At 35.9% G+C, this 9911-nt stretch overlaps 1 protein-coding gene across 1 annotated transcript; it reads right to left on the reverse strand.

Moving 5' to 3' along the window:
• Positions 1–2931: 2931 nt before the first annotated feature.
• On the reverse strand, positions 2932–5903 carry LOC110926008 (amino acid transporter AVT1D). The gene is made up of 10 exons (XM_035986956.1): positions 5716–5903; positions 5348–5631; positions 5058–5272; positions 4691–4874; positions 4238–4457; positions 3602–3737; positions 3371–3536; positions 3257–3300; positions 3108–3170; positions 2932–3018 (listed from the first exon to the last, which is right to left on the reverse strand). Exons 1-10 carry the CDS (start codon positions 5901–5903, stop codon positions 2932–2934), a joined length of 1587 nt encoding a protein of 528 aa, XP_035842849.1.
• Between the last annotated feature and the right edge of the window lie 4008 nt (positions 5904–9911).

Here is a 9911-nt window from a genome sequence, read left to right on the forward strand (position 1 = left end):
GGTTCTTATATGGTTCTAAAGTTCATTGTTTTCTGTGTTTTCATCATCGATTCATTGGTTTTCCGTGTTTTGATACTCTTTTTTATTCTATTAATAGCAATAGTAAAATAGTCATTTAAAAATTTAACAAAACTTTCAATACCTTTTTTTGTAATGAACAATGTGGGATCGCATGTTTAATTTTTGAAAACTTAAGGCTAAACACTAACAAATCAATTATGGACAACTCCGTCCGGAAATTTTAGTGAAAGTGGTTACCGGCAATAAACCATTAGTGATACTCTGACGGGAATATGGTCATGGGTAATTTGGTTTCCAACGACTAACTTAGCGACAATCTGTGTAATTAACTCCTATTTTGTTTAACTATATATAGAATTATGGAGTATCTAAAAGTTAATATCTGTTTTCCGTAACCTTAATAATATTTTTACCACAACTATAGATTGAAAATCTGTTTGAATATTTTTATATATATTCTGTAAACTGACAAGGTTCTTAAAATTTATGTAGACTGGTTTGATTTTCATGGAAAAAACAAAAAAGTTGACAATATATTTCTCTTTTAGAAATTTTAGAAATGATATAGGTTGATGTGTTACGATGTAATAGTTGATTACTTAACCTGAAAGAAAACTAGGTCTATGTCCCCTTCAGTGGAAGAAAAACCCCCAGAAATTTAGGGCACCATACCTCTATTCTGTCATACATGACCTAGATATAATATGAGGTCCGTATATCCTTTATGACAGTAGCAGATTAGATTTTCTTTTTTCAATTATTACTGTTGGGATAAAAGATGTTAGCTGATTTGTGTACTAGATATTTGGAGGGAGGTATTACTTTTTAACGAACATAAAATATGTATATTAACCTCAGAGTTGTAAGCTTATCAACAATGATAGTATTATAAATTAATAATTTTCTCTATAGGCCATATTGCCACTTGTTTAAAATATTCAAAGTTTGTTTTAATTTATAGTCAATTATAACTTGAAATGAAAGTAATAAGCAAATCTTTATAGTTGAAAACGAGTCCTTCAGACCCCAAGTATAAAAATATTATACTCGAAATTAAAAAAATTCACAGGGTATTAGACTTAATACTTTAAGCTTTGGGTAATTAATAAACTTATTTGGATATGACATTTACTATTAATTTGAAACATTTGTATGCATGTTTAATTGTAAGTTGTGTTTAAGTACTTGTACCTTAGTCAAATATTAGTTGTAAGTTGTGTTTAAGTGATTGTACCTTAATGAAATATTTGCATGTTTAATTGTAAGTTGTGCTCAAGTACTTGTACCTTTGTCAAATATTAGTTGTAAGTTGTGCTTAAGTGGTTGTACCTTAATCAAATATTTGTTTCATTACCTTGCCAAATTTAATATGTTTTGTACGCATGTATGGTTGTAAATCATGTTTAAGTTGAACCCGAGTTTTCTACTAGGGTGCATTTACTCTAGCGAGCCGTTCAGTCTCAACAGACGGTGGCTCATGTGGAGGGTGCAACTTCTATCTAGTGGCAGGGGGCCTGAAATTTTCTCGAGGAAAGCCAAATGTCCCATTCTACCGAGGGTGGACCCGTTAAGACAACATAGTCCTCGAGACAGAATAGGGCGGGGCCAGGACACTTCTGACGTGAATCATCCGTCTGTTGAGAAATTCACCTTTCAAAAAAAAAATTATGTTTAAGTGGTTGTACCCTAATCAAATACTGGTTTCATTATCTTACCATATTCAATCAGTTTGATCCGTTTAAAGTTGTGTTGTTTTATTTGTAAAATATTATAAGTTATAATAATCTAATTAATTAAGCCAAAATCTTGTATAAATATAATTTGCAACATATTGATGCAATGGTTGTTGTAACGTATGCGTTATGGTTTGTATAGTCGTAATGATATATATTATATACAGATTACGATCAACCTGTCAAACGGGAAAAATAGACGCGAGTTCATCATAACGTGCGAGTTCATCATAACACGCGAGTTCTAGATTAACTTAGTTATTTAATTATATGTTTTACGTTTCGGTTTAATTTCTTCGCATTAACACCGCAACTTCAGTGTTGGTGGTCGCTAGCAGTAGTGTGGCATTAGTGCTCGCCCCCTCCGCAACGCGAGGGTTCTTATTTGGGGTTTGTAATGTCTTTCAATATTATAAAAATATTTCTTTTTTCGATTGCTTATTACGTCCGAAGTCACATTATACTTGAAAGTTGAAACATAAAGAAATAACACTTAATTATCCTTTCTCTATCGTCTCCCACCACCTACTGTCATTTCCATGTTGATACTTTCATTTCGCCTTCACCACCTCAATTTCTTTGTTACGAAGCGTCTTCATCTTGCAGCTTAAGATAATGACAGATTCCACTATACAATTCAACTTTTTTTATACCTCAATGCCATCTGCTAGCTAGCACCAATGCGGTAGACCTGGCAAACAGGTCGGGTCGGGCCATGGGTCAAAACGAGACAATTATAAAAAAGGGTTGTTTTGGTTCGGGTTAAAACGGGTCGGGGTCAGAACGGGTCCGGATCAGAACGGGTCTGGGTCAGAACGGGTTTCGGGTCGGGTTGGGTCAGGGTTTTTTTTACAAATATAAATAGACAAGTTGTAAACAAATATACTGAAACACTCATACATAAATCTGCTTAATTTATGATTTCTTTGTCCTAATGTTTTAGACCCACTGATAAACCAACCTTACTTGTTATTATTATATAACACAAATGCATTTTCATTTTCATTTTCATTTTTATATATAATAAATAAATAAATGAATTACCCACTACTGAATGCAATGCAATAAACACAAAATTCCCTCGTCTTTCTTTCTTTCTTTAAGATATTTATGTATGCAAACTTACAACCATTCTGCAAACCAACTATTTACTTCTACTATCACCTCCTTAATTAATCTAACCAGGTATGCTTGCAAGTGATGTATATGTGCCTACAATAGCACACACCAGCCCCATCAATATCATCACTGAGCACATTGTAATCTGCAACATCATCCATCAGTCACATATGTTAGCTTCTATTACCACACATTTTAGCTATATATATATATATATAAAAGTTCCATCTGCACCTCAACTGTCGTGGTATGCCCATGAAGTAAGCGCAAGTAGCAAGCACAAGGAAAGATTATAGACTGATTCAACAACAACAACATAACATGCATTATTATATCTTTGCTTCATAATTATACAAGTCTTTAATTCATTCATTGGGAATTACCACAAGCATCTCTAGTACGGATCCAGTCAACGCCATCACAACTCCTGAACATGATTCATTAGTAGCTAAATATCATATCCTAAGGCATCATTTGGATGGAATATGGATGCTTACCAAAATATGGAACTGTTAGAGCTACAAGTAATATTAAAATCATTAAAGCCGTCCTTATCATCATTGAGGCAGCATATGAATTTTGTTGAGCTGGAGGCAACAACTCTTCGATACCATATGCAATAGGTGTAAGTGTCAAGGCAAACTTTGTAATAGGAGCCACAACCTGTTGAATTATGATCGAAATAAACATCAAAAAAAATAAAAAATAAAAATGATTATCATACATACCACAGTCCACGCTGCAACTTTGGAAGAAACATAATGTGTGGGCATATTTAAAGTGAATTGAGATTTCACAGAGTCCCCAAACATCAAGTAGCCGTATATTCCTACAGCAGTATACATAACAAAAGATACGCAAAAGCTGCATTTGTTGACAAACAAGTATATTAGATCATTACAATAAACACAACAACTAATGACAAACCAAACTTTACCTAGCCTATGTGTGTTTAAAGTCTCTCACAATAAGAACAACTAAAGGCCTTTCATCCAATTCAAGAGAGAGATATCTGGGGTTAAAGTAACTGAATTTAAAAAAAAAACTATGAAGCTGATATTATTATTATTAACTCTTTAAAAACTGTTCTAAAAACGTTATGATAATTGCAAATCGTCGAAAGCAAATATTTAATTTTAGAAGCATGTTTATATTTGATTTGTAGCAAATCTCGTATGAATTATGAATCCGGAAAGTAACTAAATGAGCTATAAGTTAAACGTATCATTTAGTGAATGAAGTATCTGAGAGTAGTATGTGTTATCAAATATGTTGGTTAAATGGTATCATGGCATCCCTCCTCCCTCTTGGGTCTTAATATCTTGGAGGTCGTGTGTTCAAATGGTGATGATAATAATAGTGACCTGATAAGAAGCGCAGATGGATATCTGGAAGGTTCTTTCATTGAAGTGTAGATGTTGGGGAAAACAGAATGACTGCCATAGCAAAAACCAATTAGACCAATTGCTACAGGCAGGTTCCCCAAGTTTAATGCAGTTCGACTCGGGTGATATTCCATCCCATCAACCACCCCTAGCCATAGCAAGCACAGCACCACAGCAACCAATGTTACAACTCCTCCAGCTGCTCACAAAAGTCCCTTTATTTTAGATATTATAACCAATTACATCTACCTAGAAACATCAACATTCATTCCACTCTAAATATACAGACATGGTATCTTAATGTGAAACCACCTTTAGATACTTTTTCTTTTACCTCACACAGTCTTCTGCAGTGGAGAGTTACCTTTGAAACCACATATCGATCTAACTACATGCACATATATCTGTATATAAAGGCTATATATATATAACCTGAAATATATGAGAGTAAATTGAGATTTCGTAGCCAGACTGTAGGAAGGATGACAAGGGTAGATATAATGGCACAGAAGAGATAAGAATCAAGATGTATAATCCCCCCAATGTCCAGGTGGGCATGTGGGAACAGTGCTGAAAGGTTATCATTCATCATTATCAAGTACTCCACACATGAAGACTGCATGCAATGTACAACAGATATTACACAACTTGAAAATCAAGTAGACGCAGCAGCAATCATGAATATTCACTTACAAACAAGTCCAAGTACAAAACCATCTGCATTCAACCGAAGAGAAAATGACAAGTTATGACTTAGGAATGGAGCGCGAAAGTAGAAAACAAAGGTATGTATACTCACAGCTATACATACACGGCCAAAATAACCAAAAGCAGCTTGTCCGATATCAGGGTAGGTCTGGAGACCATGACATTTTTCTAAGCATATTTTTAATAGTATTCCAGTGTAGCAACAAATAACACCAAACACCATGAGAAGCACAAGGCTCAACCAGCCTCCCTCTTTAAATGCATAAGGCATTGATAGAATTCCTATGCCGCAGAGCACATTTATGGCTACATATAATAATATATACATGACGATAAGCAACAAGAACATAGTGGCTATTTTAATTATGAGAAAAAGAATACCATTAAGGACTGCTTGAGAAAAGGAGCACTGCTCGACAGGAGGCGGGAGGCCGGAGATTGTTATGTTTGATGTTTGAGATAATTTCATGGGGGAGGTTGAGACGGGAACATGTTCTTTCCCCAAACTTTTAGCCTTAAGGAGGGGCTTGCGCAAACCATCACGTTCATGTGTTTGTCTAGGAGTCAGAGGACCAAATGATGTCTTGATTGGTAGAGTCAGTTCTGATGTTCCCCTAAAAGAATTCACAGAATGAAGTGGCATTGTGTACATGTCCATAGACTGCCTGCATATTCAATTAATATATTTTATTTTATTTTATTAGATAATATGTGCATGTATAAAAAAGAAAGAAAGAAACGGAGGAGACCTGTAAGTTTGAGGCCAGTTGTGAAAGTGGTTAACAGAGGGTGGTAATTCTGATTCACAGTCGGATCCAGTTTCCTCGTCGTTGTCATCATCATCACAATCTCTTTCGGCTTCGTTGTCTTCATCATCTGTTTCAACCTCCATGCGCCTGTCAGGCACAAATTCTTCGTCGATTTTCATCCCCGTCATTGCTCAATTACTTTTGATCGATTCATGCATGTGAAACTCAAATTGTATTGTTAGGTTAATCTCCGAAATATATGTCTTGATGCATAATTCTGAGCCCTACATTTGCAATATATCCAAACTTAGCATGTGGCTTTACGTTTGCTCAACTTACGTTTTTCAAACAAAATATTAAACTCTCAAGTCCATGTATTGATTGGTTTCTCTAATTCTAGTGGGTGCTGAATGAAGACCATGATATTAGGGTTCGTGATTTATCTATTTCAGTAATTCAGTTGTATCCGAATTAAGAGTCTATCTATTTTAAGGGTTCTTATATGGTTCTATAGCTCATTGTTTTCGGTGTTTCCATAATCGATTCATTGGTTTTCCGTGTTTTGATACTCTTGTTTCTTCTATTAATAGCAATAGTAAAATAGTCATTTAAAAATTTAACAAAACTTTCGATATCTTTTTTGTAATGAACAATGTGGGATCACATGTTTAATTTTTAAACTTAAGGATAAAAATGTCCAAGTGAACAATGTGGATCGCATGTTTAATTTTTGAAAACTTAAGGCTAAACACTACTAACAAATCAGTTATGGACAAAACTCCGTCCGGAAATTTTAGTGAAAGTGGTTACTGACAATAACCCATTAGTAATACTCCGACGGGAATATGGTCATGGGTAATTTGTTTTACGACGACTAACTTAGAGACAATATGTGTAACTAACTCCTATTTTGTTTAACTATATATAGAATTCTGGAGTATCTAAAAGTTAATATATGTTTTCCGTAACCTTAATAATATTTTTACCACAACTATAGATCGAAAATCTGTTTGGATATTTTTATATATATTCTGTAAACTGAAAACGTTCTTAAAATTTATGTAGACTGGTTTGATTTTCACGGAAAAAACAAAAAAGCTGACAATATATTTCTCTTTTACAAATGATAGGTTGATGTGTTACGATGTAATAGTTGATTACTTAACCCGGAAGAAAACTGGGTCTATGTCCCCTTCAGTGGAAGAAAACTCCCCAGAAATTTAGGGCATCATACCTCTATTCTGTCAAACATGACCTAGATATAAGGGAAAATAGCCAAAATGGCCAAGAATGGGTCAACTTTTCCAAACTAGTCAAGTCAAACGTTTTGGGGAGACGTCAGAAACATGTGCAAACGTCTTGGTGGCTGACCAACCAAAAGCTGCCATGTGTCCGACAGAAAAGTCAGGCGTCTGGACGTCTTGGCTGAGACGTTTCAGACGGCTTGAGACGTTTCGTTATGGCTGCCCATTTATCCAGACGGCTTGAGACGTTTCCGGTCGGCTTGAGCCGTTTAACTCTATTTAGCCGGCTACATCAGGTCGAGCCGGATAAGACGTTTATTGTATGAATTCAAGACGTTTTGTACGAGTTTAACACATTTTGTACGAGTTTAAGACGTTTTTTTAGCAATTTAAGACGTTTTTTTTATTATTTTAACACATTTGTTGCATTTATTTAGATGGATCCCTTATTTAAGATTCAATAGTAAATATACTAAAATACTAAAACACTATAATAAAGGAAAGAAAAGACATAAAGTATCACCGCTACACATGGGACAAGATTTTCTCCAACGTCTTGCATGACATGATCAGGTTGCATGTGCTCTTGACGACCCATTGGTGGGTAACCGTAGTAATTTGGATCCATTGTCAGTCAACGGGCAACGTGGTAGTTCGGCAGCAGAAATCAACGTGGTCTGGTCTACAACGCGGGTCGGGTCTTTGGTCGGATCTTCAACGGTCGTCGGGTCTTTCTTCGGATCTTCAATGGTCGTCGAATCTTTCTTCAAGGTGGTCCTAAAGGAGAGAATGTGGTCCCGAAGACGTTTGCCGGTCAAAATGAAACACATGAACCCACACTCCCAAAGTCAAAACATCTTCCGCGACACGTGTCACGCGATGGCTACACGGGGACCCAAACTGGAACACGTGTCGTTCATCAAACGGTTTGTATGTCTGAAACGTCTCAAGTAGTAGTTTAGACGTCTCAAGATTCTTGTGTAACGTCTCAAGTATGTGGGAAACGTCTTAATAAACAAAACGTCTCGAAATGTGGGAAACGTCTTAAATGTCAGAAACAAACGTCTTAAACGTCTTAAAATGCCACGTGTCAAACCCTGAGACGTCTTAAATCTCGTGAAACGTCTTAAATGTACTGAAACGTCTTAAATGTCCTGAAACGTCTCTGCATGCATGCCACGTGTCCGAAACGTCTTGGTTGAAACGTCTTGACGAAAATTCTCATTTATCGAATTTTTTTTTAATAAATAAGAATTCTTCCCTTTAAGTATAGTATTTGAGTACATTTCTGGAGCACGCAAAAATGTCTGAAAAAAATAAAAATGATGTATACTACTCTCAAACAGCAAACAAATCATCATCTTGGATTCTCAAAAAAACGGAGAAGTTCCAAGGGTGAAAGTTCTTCTGAAGTTCCACAGCGAAATGATTAAGAACAAAGCCACTTTGTACACAATCGACAAAGTTTTCACCTCCACCAGGCTGGTACATGGGCAATTCCAGACGACGAAAGTGAGAACTGGTCAAAAAACGTGGAAACATTCTACAGAAATGGGGATGCGCCGTTCTGTTATTCAGCAGTTTTCACAAGATCAATAGAGTTGGACAAAAAATTTTGGGGGACTCTATTAGGTTTTCGCTGTGGCGGCTACCTAACGTCAACAGTTAATTCTTCTTCCTAATATTTTTATTAAATCTAGAATTTTTTTCCCGTTATTAATTAATTTTAAATTACAACTTATACAACATATTGAAGGATGGGTGGGAAGGCTAATAGCTTGGAGGAATAGAAAGATTCAAAGAAATCCGTTGTTAAACTTGCGGTGGACAATTCTTCCACCATAATTTTATGAAACGTTGTTAGATTCTACTCCTAAAAACGTTGTTAAATATGCTAATGGCAAATTACACCCATTTCCTTCTTTCTTCGAAGTGGATTACGTCTTATTTCCGTTACCGTTAGAAAATAACGAATGGCTCCTAGCTCGACTAGAGTTATCGTCACAGGAGTTGGTGTATTACCCGTGCGAAGATGTTTGTGTCGGCAATAAATACAGAAACGTTATTCACCCCCGTTTAACGAAGGTTAAAGTTTACATAGGAGCATTACTAGTGCATTTGCAATATTGGAAAAAAACGGGAAAACCAGAAAAATGTATCTCTGCCGAGCTCAATGACAACTACGTGGTATCTAACACAACAATCGCAGGGAATGAAGCTGTCTACCTGTGTATACTTATGGAGCATCTGGTTACGGATAAACCAATAAATATAACTGGAGACATTCGTAAAACTTTTTTGTCGTACAGACAATTCAATGCAGAAAAACTGTATTTTTGGCGGTGTTTACCCCGTCCAAATGCTGTCTAGTTTATGCAATAAAATACTTGTTTTTAATTTATTTTATTAATTTGATGAATAGTGATCAATGAACCCACTATAAAATGGCATAGGCATTCTTGCCATTTAACCACATCCAATCACAATTTAACCTCAAACTTGAAATTTGTTAACAAAATCATGGATTCTTCTTGGACCGACGAAGAAGACATTGCTATTGCCGTCTCCTACGCCGCCGCTCGTGATGAAGGCACTTACTCAATTTCCGATCCCGCGTTCTGGGGTCAGGTTATGAACTATTTCTACATTCACGTTCAACAACCGACCCGTAGCGCGAATGACCTCAACACTCGGCGTGCTTTCCTACGCTTCAAATGTAGCCGTTTCTTAGGAAGGTACAAGAACGTTAAAAAAAGATCGGCACAATAACCTGGCTGAAGAAGAGGTCATTGAAGAAGCCCTGCTAGACTACGCAATAATTTATGACGAGGACTTTGAACACATTTCAGTGTTTGAAACCTTGAAAAATTATATTTAGGTAGCGTTTTTAGGATGTTATTTTTATCTTGTATCGTTTTTTAGGATGTAATAACTTTGATAATTTTATTAAAT

Source organism: Helianthus annuus, chromosome 17 (genome assembly GCF_002127325.2).
Source record: "Helianthus annuus cultivar XRQ/B chromosome 17, HanXRQr2.0-SUNRISE, whole genome shotgun sequence".
Classification (NCBI taxonomy): domain Eukaryota; kingdom Viridiplantae; phylum Streptophyta; class Magnoliopsida; order Asterales; family Asteraceae; genus Helianthus; species Helianthus annuus.

Coding starts and splice junctions, on each gene's coding strand:
- LOC110926008 (XM_035986956.1), bottom strand. CDS start 5,903: ATGACGGGGATGAAAATCGACGAAGAATTTGTGCCTGACAGGCGCATG. Junction 4,875..5,057: donor TTGGCCGTGTATGTATAGCT/GTGAGTATACAT, acceptor CATTGCATGCAG/TCTTCATGTGTGGAGTACTT. Junction 3,537..3,601: donor AAGTTGCAGCGTGGACTGTG/GTATGTATGATA, acceptor ATAATTCAACAG/GTTGTGGCTCCTATTACAAA.